At 40.1% G+C, this 16,774-nt stretch overlaps 1 protein-coding gene across 1 annotated transcript in view; it reads right to left on the bottom strand.

Moving 5' to 3' along the window:
• Lama4 (laminin subunit alpha 4) overlaps positions 1-16,774 on the bottom strand; it is a 142,710-nt gene that overhangs the window by 47,148 nt on the left and 78,788 nt on the right. The window contains exons 11-15 of the mRNA XM_021173805.2: positions 15,486-15,679; positions 9,749-9,865; positions 7,416-7,564; positions 4,108-4,249; positions 2,935-3,031 (exon numbers count right to left, since the gene is read on the bottom strand). Of these exons, the coding sequence (XP_021029464.1) occupies positions 2,935-3,031; positions 4,108-4,249; positions 7,416-7,564; positions 9,749-9,865; positions 15,486-15,679 (699 nt within the window). The remainder of the gene's footprint in view (positions 1-2,934; positions 3,032-4,107; positions 4,250-7,415; positions 7,565-9,748; positions 9,866-15,485; positions 15,680-16,774) is intronic.

The raw sequence follows: 16,774 nt of genomic DNA, 5'->3' as shown, positions 1-16,774 counted from the left end.
TACATGTTGTAGAATTGTCCATTTTACATTTTACATATAGAGAGAAAGTAGATAAAAAAGATTTCCCATGAATAGCGACATGAGCATATGAATTTTCTCCTACAGCTTGTAAATATGGTGGGCTACAATACTTTAAATATTAAATTACCTTTGAAATCCTGTTATAAATTTATGTTTTTCACCATATGCTACCACTTCTATACATGGTGTATTTGATTTGCTAAAATTTGGGTTTTTTTGAGCTGAGATCTTATTCTCTAGTCTAAGCTGGTCTTGGCTTTGTAGTCAACCTCCTGCCTCAGTAGCCTCCTGAATGCTGAGATTACAGGCATGAACCACCATACCTGGCTGATTAGGATTTTTGTGTCTGTAAGAGAATCTGGCTTGCATTTCCCCCTTTTCTATGCCCTACTGAGATTTTGATATTTACATTTTGTTGGCTTTTATAGGAAAATCTGGAGCATATTTCTTTTACTATTTCATATTTCTCTAAGTGTTTGTATAAAAGTGATGACCTTTCTTCTCTAAAATTTTGAAAGAATTCCTGGGAGCCTGGAGGCATCTTCCTGGGAGAGCTAAATGCCCAAGTTAACTGACCTGGGTCATCTACTCTCTGTGTATCATTTGTGAAAGGATCTGGGTTTTGTTTGTTTTGTTTTTGTTCTTTCTTTTCTCAAAAATATGCTCTGGGCATGATTTGCAAACTGGAATTATTCTTGAGCAAATCCTAGCGGACTGTGCAGTTGTATCCCTTTATCTGAACAGGAGACCAGCTTTCCCAGTAACTAGCATGTTGTATTTCTTGACAATTGGTCAATGAGTTGCCTCTCTTCCTCCCTTCTGTTTCCTGCAGTGGACTTCTAAAACCCGCATCCCCTATCTCCAGGGCTCTGTCGCTCCTAGCTCACTCTCTGAGTGCTTGTCAGTGCTATGCACAGAGGATATCTACAAGGTGGATCTTCACCGGTTTACTGTCATGAAATACGGTGCAACCAGGAATAAGCACCCATTTCCTCAGGATTCTGGGAATTTCCCAGCATTCCAAGAGTGACTTCACACACTTTTAGTGACAATGAACATCCATTCCCATTTGTTTTTAAAGTTTTTGTTTTCAGATATGGGAAGATAAAGCTTTAGCTTTTGTTTGGGGGCCTGTGAGTGCGTTAAATGCTACTTTAACCCCAAGTTTAGGGCTCTTGCTAACAATATGAGGAGCTTTGCTGAAAGTGTTTCTTTCCTGAGGGTGAAACTACCATCTTTCCAGGAGACTGTGGTAAGCAGAACTTTATGAAGTTTATTCCAGATTGTTAAATCGTTGTTACAGACAGTGAAAAAGAAAGACAGCTGTGAAGTGAACGTTCCTCATCACAGGAAGCCATTTGAAAATGGAGAAACGCTAACCTGGAATTAGGCTGTAGCTGACTACATGAAAACCAGAACTCATATCACAAATGTGCTTATTGCCCAAAGGAGAGAGTCCTGTCACGTTTACAGTCACTCATACGGTCCTAACTCCTTAATGTCCTTTGTACCCGGGAAGGAACTTAACCCCAAACAAACAGCTCATCAAATATGTGACCAGATCTGCCAAACAGTTGAAGAAGATGATAAAGGAAACTTATTGGATATCAAATGTGGGACTCTGAGGACATGCTAATCCCAGACAGGAAGGTAGTTTTTAGGAGGCTCAGAGGCTCGTTGATGATAGGATTCACTGAGAGCACATAGGCAGAATCAACAAGCAGAATAGAATGCTTAAAAGACTAGATTGTAAGGATCGACATATGCTGCCCCCCCAACAAACAAAACCATCAAACAGATTAGCCAGTACTTAGCTTTTAACATAGTTTGCTGTTGACACCCCAATTCTTTACTGCTAGTATTCACATTAATTTCCAGAAAGCATATTCAGAATTACCCCTATAATACACTAATATGGATTCTGTGATAAATTAGGACAGAGAAAATTAATGGCGTTCTTATTACCCTGTCTATCTAGAAAGCAAAAATATCAGTTGCCCTGTTACTAAGCATGCAGAATATGAAAATCAAAGTGTGATCATTTCTCTCTCTATTATTTTTTTCAGAAGAGGGAAAAAAGATAACGCATGGTTGACTTGAGGATAATTGATCTGATAAAATTTCATAAAGTTCTCCATTTCAAACTCAACTTGTTTTCAGCTGATAGCTAGAAATCAGCTAGATGCTTCCCAACTCACTTACAATGCTTACAATGCTTTAGGCTCAAATAGCTCAAATAGGGATGAGTCCATGACCTTGGTCCATTCAGTTGTCCCTCTCGAGGTTTAAAGGGACGGCAGTGTTTCACCATGTCCTTCTATTCCATTCTCAGTGTGCTCACTTTTAGAGCAGTGGGGAAAGCGTCTTTCCATGTGTCTTTTAGGCTTACCCACAGCCATCTACTGCAGCAAACACGAGCTATAGCAGCACAGTGCCGACCAGGTGGCTGGCAGTTTCCTGTCATCCCGGTCGGCTCTTAGCAGGATGACTTTATCCAGTTTCCTGAACCAGCTCTCAAAGGGATGATGCTCTCCCTTCACTTTTGAAAATGTGAAGGCTTCTGGATGACTAATGGAAGATCAAATTATGGGGAACATAGTTTTCATGTTGAGTGCATTTTATGGTTTTATCCCCTTGAATATTATGATCTTCCTACTAGTCAGCACATTGGATTAGCAGGATTTGCCACCATATGTTGGATACGTATGTTTCCATGCTGTTTTCCTGCATGGAAGCTCTTTTTGAATCATAATTTACTTTGAAATATCACGAATGCTGTTTTGTAACTTGATTATAAAGTATTGATATTATTTAGTGAAATATTAGTTATTCCTCAAGCCTAGGTCTTAGAAACCTGTATATATTTATAAAAGGTGGCTAGGAATCAGAAGGAGGAGAAAATGAGATATTTACTAGAATCTGCCTTGGCTTGCAGCTCTCTGGCTTGATTGAGAAGGTTGTCACTTTCATCCTTATGGTAAATGATCTGCGTGTCAATCCCACTCACAGCCTACAAAACAAGCAGTCAGAGAGGTGAGGACAGCTGATTGTTTCATAGTTTTTGGATTGAAATGCTGTTATTTGAAGTGATGTCATTTATCTGCTCAACACGAAGCAAACTTCACATAGCTTCACTTTCATAGCTCAGAACCAAGAACAGAGGGAGAGAGAAGAAAACAATGTTTTGGTGTTTTCAAAGTTGGTTCCCTTACCCCCCTCCCCCCCCCCAGGACAATCCAGCAAATCCCGGAGAATGCTGTGGCCATGGCTTGTCAAAAAGAAACCACCAGATAAATAATTATGAACTGAAGAGAGAGAGAGAGAGAGAGAGAGAGAGAGAGAGAGAGAGAGAGAGAGAGATTCATCTTAAGACTTAGAAGATGCACTAGCTTGACAATGTTTACTTTGGAGGCTTTGGCAAAAAGAAAAAGAAAAACTAAACAACCAACAGAGAAACATAGAGAAACTCAAGTTTGCAAACTGGACTCATCCTGATGAACTTGTAAACCCAAACCATTATGGTACACAATGCTCTTTTCTTAGTGCTCCTGACCTTTATGACACTTACATTTTTCATAGAAAGGTCAAGGGTTAAGGGATGATTAAAGAAAACCAGGGCTATATACACATATAATATATATTAATAAAAACCACATATTATATAATATATATATACAATACACACATATATGTAACACACATGTTATGTTATATTAATTTATATTATATAACTTATTACATATATAGATATATAACATATATTATATCATATGTGTATATACATATATAATATATATTCACTGAATATCTATATAGAATATAGATATTATATATAATATACATATTATATTTATATTTATATAGATTTTCTAGCACACACATATACTCACACAAAAGCAGAAGGGAACTATTTAGGAAGGAAGAAAGACTAGTAAGTGGGGAAGAATGAAGTACAGTAGCAAATAAAAGCAAGGCATAATGGTATTTTTGTATAAAAAAACAAGAAAGACAATAAGAATTAGTTAATCAAAACAGAGAGAAGAAAAGGCGATCTATCAACAAACCCTGATGTAAAGTAGTACTCACATCATAAATTCGATCAGTGATATTCAGAGCAAGTTCTGCTGTTTCGTTGGCTTCACTGACATAATTGGCGATATTTTCATAGACGTTTGATGCATCCAAAGCCTTCTGTACCAGCCCGTTCATGTCTGAACTGTGCAAATTTCTGCCAATAAACAATTTGGTTACTTCTCCTTCTTACTTCCATAGGAAATGGGGCCACACTTAGGATTTCATTTTGGTACTTCAGGGATCACAGATGCTGCCTTCCCATTTTTGCTTTTGTTTTTCAAAGCCACCTGCGTTGGAAGGTTTTCCTGAGTCTCCCTTCCTGAGGGTACATTACGATCACATTCATTTTTCTGCCCTGCCCTGAAGGTGTCCTTTTGACTCATGATAGCTGTTGCTTGTCAGTAGCTGCTAAAAATAGGAATGGCGATTTTAAGAGTCTCCTGTCCCTCTTTGCAAAGGTTTATTTAAGTAGTGCAGGTTGGACAAAGGCCTGAAGCCATATGCTGCTACCTACATGGGACTCAGCTGTCACTCTTGAAGGCCAGCCCCGGGGAGGGTACAGAGCTTGCCAGGCACACAATGGTGGGCTAAGGTCTGTCTGATTCTCTGGCAGCCTCCCCTCTGTCCTGAAACACCATGTTCTCTGCATTGTCCCTTCTAAGTTTGAGTAGGGTTCAGGGAACACTCACTGAGAACCTATCACATACATGTTCTCACATACAGAGGAGAATAACCATATTATCTTCTAAGGATTCACACAGGCATAGCAAGGACCAACGGGGTAAATGGTTGACATCCTGTGCCTGCATCTCCTGAACTTCAGGGTTTATAGTTATACTTAAACCATTTCTGAACTGGACTTACAAAATGTATTATAACATTTACTTTTCTGACCAATAATTCCCCTCTCCCTCTATTTGAGACATACATAGCCCTGGTTGTTCTGGAACTCACTATGTAGATGAGGCTGGCCTTGAACTCAGCCTGCCTCTGTTGCCTGTGTGCTAAGATTAAAGGTCTGACCCACTATGCCTGGCTAACCAACACTTTTTAATCATCTATCATGTAAATACCACTCTCACCTTCACAGCTCATCCTAATTCCTCTCTTTTACTGATTCTCAGGTTCAGTAGCGTCTTATTTTCTCTGAATTCCAAACACTTACAGCTAATATCACTTTCTTCACCAATACCCTGCATACTATGATTGTCTCTGCTTAGACTATTGGACACTGCAGATCCTACCCGGTGTGAAAAGCACTGATGAGCACAGTCAACTCTTCCTTAGCCTGCACTGACTAGCCCAGGCCCAGTTTGTTCCCAGGCTGAACAACTTCCTCTCTATTTTCCCAGCTACTTCTCTCATCGTTTAACTCCATCATCAGCCAATCTCCCCTGTAGCAGGCCTGACTTGCCCAATGGACAGAGTAAGAATCCACAAAAATAGTTCATTTTAGTTTTTTTCAAATCAGAATGAAAAGAATGAAGATAATAAAATGATATTGTTTTCATTTTGTTGTAGCCATGAAACAGAGCTTGATTTTGATAGAGAAAAGGATCAATTATGGCAAGAGTCATGCTATATGAAGGTCTGTCCCTTCCATATACTCTTTGTCTTCCCTCCCTTGGACCTCTTCCTAGAAATAGCATCACGAGTAAACTATGAAGAAAGTAGACAAGAAAAAATTATATCATGCCTGTAATCTCAGCATTTAGAAAACAAAGGCAGCAAGATTGCCATGAGTTTCAAACCAGCCTAGGCTGAAGAGTAAGACTCTAAGATCTTGTCCAAGAAATCCAAACAAACAAATACATAGCACCTAGGATGCACAAAGCCTGGGTTTGATCCCCAACAATGCACACAACAGCACAGCAGTACACACTTGTAATCCCAGCCCTTGGGAGGGAGAGGCAGGAGGATCAGAAATTTAATGTCGGAAGCCAGTCTAAGTTATGAGAGACTTTGAAACAAAACAAAACAAAACAAAACAAAACAAAACAAAACAAAACAAAACTCCCTACCCCACAAAAAGAGATGAAAGAAAAAAAAGTGTGCACACCAGATAAATGTTGAGGAATTTTCAATGTTTATATTTTGAGGGTGAAAGTTTATAAATTTTGAATGATTTCATGGATAGATTGAGTCAGAAACATGATGTCAGGTTGATTGACATTTGTGCCTATGGAGCCAGTAAAACACGCAGTAACTTCCATGGAACCCTGCTGGACCACCACTGCAGAATGACATTTAGAGAAGAGTGCCCTCTGTATATACCAGTAGGGTGCTGTAAAGATGAAGGAATTGTGAGAGAGAGCCAGAGGGTGGCTCAAAACTAATTATCAACCAATCTGCGATGTCATCAAAACAGATGTTTTATCTAAGTTCCTTTTATTGCTTTCATTCAAAGCATACTTCTTAGGGACACAACACCACACTGAATAAAATACTGTAGCACACCAGAGCTGCCATTGCTATAAGCTTTCATGCTTTATTTATGTCTCCTCTTCTTTCTTCTGCTTTCCCTCCTCTCCCCTTCACCTTTCCCCTCTCTTTCTCCCTTCTTTCCCCTCTCTTATTCCTTAAGCCACCCCCAACCCCCTACTCAGTTAGGAGTGATGTTTGAAATTTTTGGTGAGGAGGTAATAAAGGATACTGTGCACTTAGAATGAACGCTAATCTTGACCCTTGACCTTTCCAGGTGCCTGCTTTCTATAATGATCTCGTGATTTACTGATTTCAGGGTCATGAATTCAATTCCAATCTTTCGGTACATTTCAATTAACATTAATTGAGTGGCCAAAGGGTGTGTGACTCTTTTCTAGGTGCTGTGAAAGAAATTGTCAATTGATTTTTTTTTTCTCTTAACAGGAGTTAAATTAAACATTTCCTGCCAGGCACTGCAGAAAGTTGTGTTTAGCAGGAATCAGTTGTAATGCTAACTCCTAACCAGCTTGACTTATGGTATTTGGGTATGGAAAGTAAATGCTGGCTATAAAATAAGCAGGTAATGATGGTTGAATTAGATACTGTGGAGGGATTTAATTTCTTGCCCCAGTCACCTTATTGTGGAACAGATCTCACTTGCACCCTTGCCTAGAGCACAGGTTTCTAGTCTCAAAGAGTTTTAAAGGACAGTCTTCCAGAAACAATTCCAAAAAACTGATGCCTGACTCTGAGAAAACAATTAACAAACCAATTAGCAATCAAGCAAAGCCAAGCACAATCTACTTGCTGCATTTTAGTGACTCTGGTATGGAGCTGAATACAGATGTCTCACTTGGTCCATGTAAATGTTTGCATTTCTAAAACTGTGATGTTACCTGCTTAGCTCATCAGCTTCCTGTTGAAGGTTATATGCGTGGTCTGTAGCTTCCTGAACTAAATCATGACTGAGGTTACTCAGGTTGGATAGTTTTCCTTGCAGTTCATTTTTGGCTCCATCTATTTCTGCATAAATTCCAGATGCATTCTAAAGAAAGAAAAAGCAAATTAAATGACTTGAGTTTAGAGAACTGTAAAAGGGTTTCCCCAGATAACAACAAAACTGACCATTTTCCTTCTTGTCAATTTCAGAAACTACCATGCAGAGGATTTGTGTACTCCTGCATCTTCATCCCCCTCTCTTTGGAAATACATGCTGTAGCAAGTCCTAACTTCTTGGGTGAGATCGTGTTCCTGTAAGTCTGTTATCCATCCTTACTCTACTGTAATCATTGTATAGGATTATTCAATCATGATATTACAAACTCTTACATGATATTACAAATGCTTAGTCGTCAGAAACTGAGTTCAACTTGTTTTTGTTGCTCTAGATTAGAGCACAGTTTCTAACACACAAAGTTTACTTCTTAGAAGTTATATTCAGCCTTTAGACATTTGGCTGGTCACACTGCTTTGAATTACATAAACAGAAAAAATACCACTGGCATTCCATGTTCACTCCCTATCTCATTACTCCTTTAACAAGTGCCTACGTTGTACCTAGTCCATGGCTGACCAACACTCTTGGAAAGAAGACAGAACACAGTTGCTGCTTTCAAGGGCTGCATTGAGGGGGACAGCACAGACAGTCAGCAGTGACCACATAAGTGGACAAACTAATTTTAGAAAGCAAAAGATATTTTGAACAAAATACAGCATGTAACATGGGATGGATAGTGGTTGAAGATAAGAGGACCTCTTGGATTAACTAGTCATGAAGATATGAGCCATTTAAAGATCTAGGGACAGTAGGCACACAGGTCTTGAGCGAGGACTGAATATGGTGTTTCTGAAATGAGTTTGGTGAGCTGCCGTGTGGTGTGTGAGGAAGAGAGCAAGTTAAAGCATGAGGTCAGACAGGTGGGTGAGAACTAGGTCACAGAGTGCCTCGTGTATCATGGTGGAATATGGTTATGATCTGAAGCATCACTAGAAGTTCAATAGAAGAAATGATATAGCTTGATTATATTTTAAAACTCTGTTCCTACTAATGGATTGGGAATGTATCTAGAAGGGCCACGGTGGTGGCAAATGTATCTGTTAGGAGCCATCTCTGCCACCTGACAAGGGACACTAGAGAGCCGCAGCATAAGAATGATTGATATGTGTGCGATGTTCCCTTTCTGGTGCCACACTGCACGGGCAGCGCATAGCACTCCTGAGATGACTCCAGACACCCAGAGACACTGGGCATCACTATGTGGAGCAAGTAAGTGGTGAAGAAGTGGAAGAGAAAGAGAGACAGAAGAATGTGGGGACGATAAAGAGAGTCAGAACTAGAGACTTGAGGGTAATGAGGAACAGCCTGATCTGAGTAGCTGGTGATGCCACCTAAGGCCATGGTGAGGTTTTGGTCTGTGCTGCCATTGAGGGCCACATGCAGCAGCAAGAGTCCATGGCCATGCAGCAGCAGGATTCTGTTACCACCAAAGACATCTGCAGTCTGGGATGCCACCCAGGGACATGGTGATGTCTGGGGGCTGTGTAGAACTGGGCATCTTTGGAGAGCTGGCACTGAGGGTACGAAAGCAGGAGAGCTGTCCTTGCTTCTCACTGGCTGCAGCATTCAGGAGAGCCAGCCCTGCACCTCACCTGGGTAGCATCATAGAGCTGACCCTGATTATTGGGGCACAAGTGAGCCAGATTCAAGGAGTTTTGGAGAGGTGGTCCCAACATTTGTCTGCCGTGTAGTGATGTATGAGGAAGGAATGCCCTGCCTCACCCCTTGCTACCTATGGCAGGCAGAAAAGCTGGCTCCAAAGTCAACTGAGCAGGAGATCTGTCGCTGCCTCTCACCTGCTGCAGCATTCAGGAGAGTGGGTCCTGCACTTTGCCTGGGCAGCACAGTCGAGCCAGCAATCATGGTGTGGGTGAGGATGAGCCAGCTCCAAGGGCATAACAGTGGGAGAGCTGGTTCTGTCCCTTGCTAGTTGTGCCATTAGATGAGCCAAATGAGGCAGCGCTGGAGAGCTCCTCCCAGTGGTATGGGAATGGGAGAACTGTAACTGTGTAGTGTTAGTAGCTACTGGGTAATACAAGAAACTGGAGGTCCCCATTAGCTGACACTGTTTCTCAATCCTACTAACATGAATTGAACTGGATCATCCTGACATTGAGCTGCTGTTTAAAACTGCTATCATGGCAAGCTTGAGCAACCCAGGTATGCCCTTACCTTTATTATCTCATCAAGTTCCTCAAGAGTGAGCCGAGGTATGGTAAGAGAGTCTGCAGACATACTCAGAGAGGCACCCACAGCTTCCATCTGTTCCTTCACTCTCTCGTGTTGTTTCTGATGGAAGGAAAACAAAGGAGAGAGGACATTATTGTCCACCACAGAAAAAAAACTGAAGGAAAAAAGTTACACGACCATCCATTGGATATAGAAAACACCTTTGACAAACATTTTGACAAACATCCATTCCTGATAAAAGTCCTGGAGAGATTAGGGATAGAAGAGACATTGCCACATAAGAAAGGCAGTTAACAGCAAGCCCATAGCCAACATCAACCTGAATGGAGAGGAACTCAAATTAATTCTACTAAAATCAGGACCAAGATAAGGTTGTCCAATCTCTATATGTTTTCAGTATAGGACTTGAAGTTCTAGTTATAGCAATAAAACAACTGAAGGAGATCAAGGGGATGGAAACTGGAAAGGAAAAAGTCCAAGTTACCTTTATTTGCAGATGATATGATTAAAAAACATGAGACCCTAAAAATTCCACTGGTTAGCACCCACAGCTGATAAGCACTTTCAGCAAAGTAGTTGGATAAAAAAAAAATAACTCACAAAAATCAGTAGCCATCATGTATATAAACAACAAATGGACTGACAAAGAAATCAGGGGAACAATACCCTTCACAATAGCCTCAAATAATATAAAATATCACAGGGTAACTCTAACTAAACAAGTGAAAGACTTGTATGATTAAAAAAGGAATAATTTTAAGAGATTGAAGAAAGAAGTTGAAGAAATTAGAAGATGGAAAAGTCTTCCATGTTCATGGATTGCTAGGATTAATAAAGCAAAAAGGACATATTCCCAAAAGCAATGTATAGATTCAATGCAATTCTCATCAATATTCCAACGCAATTTTTCACAGACCTTGTAAGGACAATTTTCAGCTACATCTGGAAACACACACACACACACACACACACACACACACACACCTAAGATAGCTAAACAGTCCAGAAGAAAACCTGCTAGAATAATCAATATCCCTGATCTCAAATTATACTGCGGAGATGAAGAGATAAAAAGAGACGAAGAGTAACTGGAATGGGAGGAACAAGTGGGGCAGGAAGGGAGGATGAGGATGAGGGAGGGAATATAAGAAGAGACAGCTAAAAATTAGGAGCCATATAAACAGGCTGTATGGAAACCTAATACAGTAGACGATTCCATACTATGAAGACCCTCTAAATGAAATTGACCAATAATGGGGAGATAGAGCCACAACTGGACATCTTTTGTCACTAAATGAAAATTCCAGTATCAGGAATCAGGTCCATCTTATTGAGTTGTAGGCCAAAGGGAAACACCTAAAATCCACATTGTTGCCATGACAATAGGTAGCTCTTCATAAATTGATTGGAAGGTCTCATTGTTGAAAACAATACAACTCACTGAATGTGGAGAACTTGAGCTGGTGCCTAGATAGGGTCTTCACCCTACATGCTAGTGTCTTTGGTACAAGTAAGTTTATGCTATCAAAAGAGAAGCATAAACATCAACCCAGCCACAAACCCACTGATCTATATTGGTGTCCTGCCTATAAGATTTGCTAATATAATATAATAGTGGCACAGAGCTTGTGGGAGTAACCAACCAATATCTGATTTGACTTAAGGCCCATTGCATGAGATGGAACCCATATCTGACACTGCTTGGGTGATACAATACCTGAGGTTCGATAGTCCAGAAACTTAGGGGAAGACCAAATATTGCTGTTCTATTAAGAGAACACAGCAGTACAGTGACTCCTAATGACATTGTGCTGTACTCATAGCTCAGTGCCTTGCTCAGACATCATCAGAGAAACTTCCTCCTGCAGCAGACAGGAACACATACAGAGGCCCAAAACCAGACAATATGCAGACCCTGGAACACTCATCTCTAAACAGGATGCTTCTATCAGATCTCTCCTCTAGGGGATCAGGGAACCTTAAGGAAGAGGAGGCAGAAAGAGTATAAGAGTCAGAGGGGATGGAGAACACCAAGGAAACAAAGCCCTGTAAATCAACACGATTGCAGGAATTCACAGACACAGAGGTGCTGTGCACAGGGCCTGTACTATTCTGCACCAGACATGCTCTGAGGGCTGCAAGGAGAAAAGGACACGAGCCCTCATCCCTAACCCAGAAGCCTTCTCCAATTGATAACTACTGTAAATGAAAATTCTGTTTTCTCCAAGGGAGTCTCACTGAGGAAACAAACCACTCTCAGGGGTAGGCTGTATGCTCAGCAGTTAGATGGCCAACAGAAAAAACCTCCACCACATCTTTAGAGGTTCCTTGCCTCATGTTATGTCAGGGTTTTCCTTTAATATTAAAAAAACCTTAATATATATGTTATATATGAGATTATATAACACACACATATTTACCCTATATGTTCTTTGTGTATATATTATGGTGAACGAGTGAGTCTCTATGTCTATATTTGTTTCTTGGGTTCCTTTCCCTTGGTTTGTTTTGCCCTATTCTAATGTTAGTTTTTGTTTATCTTATTACATCATATTTTATCTTATTAGTATCCCTTAGAAGTCAGTTTGCTTTCTAGTGAGAGACCGAAAGGGAATGGATCCATAAGAGAGGGGATTTGGGGAGGAACTGTGAGGGGTTGTGGGAGGGGGAACCATAACTGACATATATTATGTGAGGGAAAAATTGTTTTCAGTAAAAGAAAAATATTTTGCCCAAATTCTTAAGTTTGGGGCTAGGGGTATTGCTCAGTAGCAGAACATGTTCTGATAATGCATAAGGCCATGGATTTGATGCCAGCTCTACAATTAATTACTCAAAGGAATTAAAATTGGGCAGTATAATTTCATGAAAAAGTTCAAAAATCATATTCTAAAGCACAGAATCAAATTCCAGTAAGGTTTCACTTATTCAAATTTGTTAAAGGAAAGACTGATTAATAGCTGAAATACTAGGTTTTTAACTAAATTAATTAAATTAATACCTAGTATTTAATTTTTTCCATTGGAAGAAATGAAAACTTCATAGCATTTAACCATGGAGACATAGGAAAGAGAGTGTGAGTAGTAGTGTTTAGCCATTTGAGAGTCTAATTAGTGTTGGAAAGAGTATTGATCAAGAACAACCAGTATTCACAAACAGGATCTGGATTACATAGCAGGTGGGGGTACTCCATGTCCCTGTTTATACCCATGATGCATTCGCGATATCACATTAGATCTTGGAAAGACAGAATTCATGTACAGCAGGAGCAGTGCTCTTTGGGTGCTTATGATTTTAGTAGGGATAGACAAAGTGTGAACCACAGGTGCACAGATGCACATATACATGCACACACACATGCACACACATGCATGTATGCATGCATGCACATGCATGCACAGACACACACACAGAGGATACACAATTACACATTCAGTAATACCTTTGAAACTGGATCATAGACTATACCCTAAATGTATTAAAGATGATTACAGTGCTAAAATTCATGGCTGTATCAGTATAGAAGAGGGAGGTGCTCCTTCTGATGGTCATTTTCTTAGCCTGGGCTTTAGACGAATGATCGGAATTTGTCTGCCAACCTGATATGTATAAATAACCGAACATGTTTCTCATAGCAGGACTGTATTGTGTGTGCACCCATATGTGTCTATACATGGGAGTGACATGTGAGGGTGGGTGGTTTCCATAGTTTCCACAGAATTTTCAGTAGATGTAAGAATAGAAGGATGTAAGAGCTTTAGTAAGAAAGACATACTACGTAATGAGTCACTTAACCTAGATCAAGGACAGGACAGGACAGAATTAGATAAGGAACTGGGCACAACCATGTGAGCAAAGGAAAAAGGAGGGGAAACAACATGGCCTTCATATCTGGGAGGCAGCTTTTGTATAGGCGTCTGGACACACTGTGGAAACTGTCTGGCGAATGCTGACCATTAGCTAGGAAGCAGCAGCAGCAGCAGGACAGACAGAAGAAGCTTGAAATGCTGTGTGCCCTGCTGTTCTTTTCCTAAAATTCTGCTCATGCTGTTCATTTGTACTTAGTAGAAGAATTTGTTTAACCGAGCTAAAAGAGGCCTACCATCTGTCTGAAATCACGGAAATGCCAAATTCCTCATATTCACACCCATGAGGGTTTTCTAAAAATGTGCATAAGAAAATTTTAATTAAGAGCTAGACTGGCATGCATTTACTTTTAGAACTGAAGTCGCTTTGCACAGGCGACAATGTTCATTTACTGCTTATGACAAAGTCTTGACACATGTCAGTATTTGTCAACAGCTGGTCATGCATGCCTCTGCTTTATTGTTCAGCCCATTGTATGCCACTCCTATTGGTTATGGAGATCATAGAGCCCTAAAAATAAGTCAGTGGAGAATTAAGCATGGTAACTCGCCACATACTAGAATGTATTCTCTAGTAAAGGTGCGTACAGAAGACAAAGCCCCTACTGAGATTGACAGCTCACAGCTGGAAAAGAGAACCCCTTAGGGTTTGCCTCTACATCAAGGCAGATCTTAGCTTCTTTTGTCCTGTAATAAAACCGTCCTTCTATGGCTAAGGGGACAGTTCTATGTTTGGGTCTTCTAAGTGGTCTCTTAAGTCCTTGTCTGGCAGGGTGTGGTCTGGGCTAATAACTTCCCCTATTCATAAAGAACTCTCCACATTGAACAGTTTGGAAGTCTTCATTAGTGAGCCCCTAGCAGAGCTGCTATGATAGTCATGTCTTATACAAGTTTCATCATATTCTGCTTAATGTATGTATGCTAGCTTGCAATCTATTACACATTTGTTAGTGTGTAATGGTTAACATCATTTGAAAGCTCTAATTAAAAAAATACTGAATAATAGTTTGCTCCTGTTTAAAAAAATGTGATGAGGACAAGATATATACATTAGGATATTAATTTATTGAGGGGAAATGATGATTGAAAATCTCATCAGTGGACCAAGATTAAGTTGATCTTATTGATGATAAAATACTCAAGTAAACTGATGGATTTGATACTGGCCATTTCTATTTGTCTACGTTGTTTTCTTAGCCTAAGTTTTACAAACATATCCATGTTTACTTGTGTCATCTCAATGAGGATGGTTGTTCACTGATGGTGGTGGGGGACAAGTGTTCTATGGAGTGGACACATGGTCAGCACTTCCCAGCCCTGTGGGTATGGGAATCAGAGAAAGATAGGCAGAGAAAGATGCTATGGACTTTCTAAGTACCACTCAAGCTATGGTGGTACTTAGAATTTTCCTCACCTTTTTGTGTTTGTATGGTTTTAGCTTGAGTTTAACCAGCTTCCTCTATAGCTACTCTCAGTGGCCTATGACAATTCCTTTCCAAAATTTATACCTTTCTAAAACCTGTAAATATCCAAAAGACAATTCTGGGTAGATGCATGTTTCTTGAATAGTCCTTTTCTGTCTGGAGAAAGCAGTATAGCCTCATGTAGGAGTCTATGCACTAATAAGGGCTCACTCTTACCTAAGCAAAGACTAAACATTTATTTGTCACTGTTCAACTTAATTTAAGGCACAGATATGGTAGTGACTTACAATAGCAAAAAAAGCAACCATATTTAAAATATGAGTGTTTAGGTATAGCAATATTTAAAGTTTTTAATGTCAGTCACTTTTTCTTGGTATAAGTTTAGTTTGTCTATGCCTGACATGAGTTCACAGTTGCTGCCCACTGTACCTCATGGTCCCGCTGCTTGGAAGTGATGGCTCTATTCATGTCTTCTGCATCCCTGACATGGTCGAGGGCCTGGTTAATGGATTCCTGGAGGTCGGACAGCTTAGCGTTGTAGTCGTCCAACTGCTCCAGCACCACGGGGAATAAAGAGCGGGTGTCATTGTGCAGCCGCTGCCAGTTCTCAGCTTGGCTCAGCACTGAGGAGAAATGGAGACAAACTTAGTTTGGGCTCTTGCATTTCACAAAGTAGAGAAAAATTCAGTCGCTGTCTGCTTCAGTGATTGAGATAGGAGAGAGGTTCACAAAAGAAGCCCCAGCGTTTCCAGTTAAGGGAGAGATGCTTTCCTGCTGGATTTAGGAACTCCTGACAAATCAACTAAAGGAAGGGCTTGATAGCTTTTCCAAGAGGATTACACTTTGTACAAAATCTAGGCTGTTATACCTTTCTGCTTATTACCCAGATTACCATAGCTTTATCTTATAAAGGAAAACTGGATATACTCATGGTTATTCCTATGAAAAAGAACCAATGTTTTCTAGTCAGTGACGGAACAAGCATCTATGCTGTTTCTAACCCTTGTTTTTACCACTTTACCCCACTGTTTCCAGTCAGTTAAGGTTTTGGGTGAAATAAAGATTAAATAGCAACAACACAATGTTCTTAAAGTCTCTTTCTTGGCTCATTGGCACATTTATTGATTAGGTACCATAATTCTTGGTCCCCCCATTCTCAACAGGGAATGACAGTCTGTCCTGTTAAAGCTTACCTTTCCTTTCCTTAGCATGAGGAAACTATACAAGTTCCCAACTCAGTAAAGTAAATGTTTAAAATCTACTTATTTACTTCAAGAAACTAAGAGAGAGAAGTAAACGGTCTTTTTTTCCATAGGGCAGTCCGGTTAAATTTCAAAATAGTCAAGGAGCTTGGGAACATCTGGCTCTGATGGTAGAGCTCCAGCTGGCCTGACTGGCCTGAAATTCTCCTGTCATTCTCCCTGGTGGTATGACTTTATTTGTTGTTACAATAAACCTTTATGCCAATAACCGCCTTCTCTGGTATCCACAATAACTGATAGCAAAGGTTGATGGGGCAGCATCTGTGGGAAGAAGACTTGTGCCCTTTAACCTTTGCAGCTCCATCGATTCCCCAACAATCTAATAAAGCTCTCAGACCCCTTCTTATAGTGGATTTTTAAATGTGTAAAATAAAATATATAAAATTTAAAAATGACAATAAGTAAAAATAGCTAACATATAAATTCAAACTAATAACTTTTCAATTTATGTTTTTA

This window comes from Mus caroli, chromosome 10 (genome assembly GCF_900094665.2).
Source record: "Mus caroli chromosome 10, CAROLI_EIJ_v1.1, whole genome shotgun sequence".
NCBI classification, from domain to species: domain Eukaryota; kingdom Metazoa; phylum Chordata; class Mammalia; order Rodentia; family Muridae; genus Mus; species Mus caroli.
This window is presented reverse-complemented; position numbering and strand designations above follow the sequence as displayed.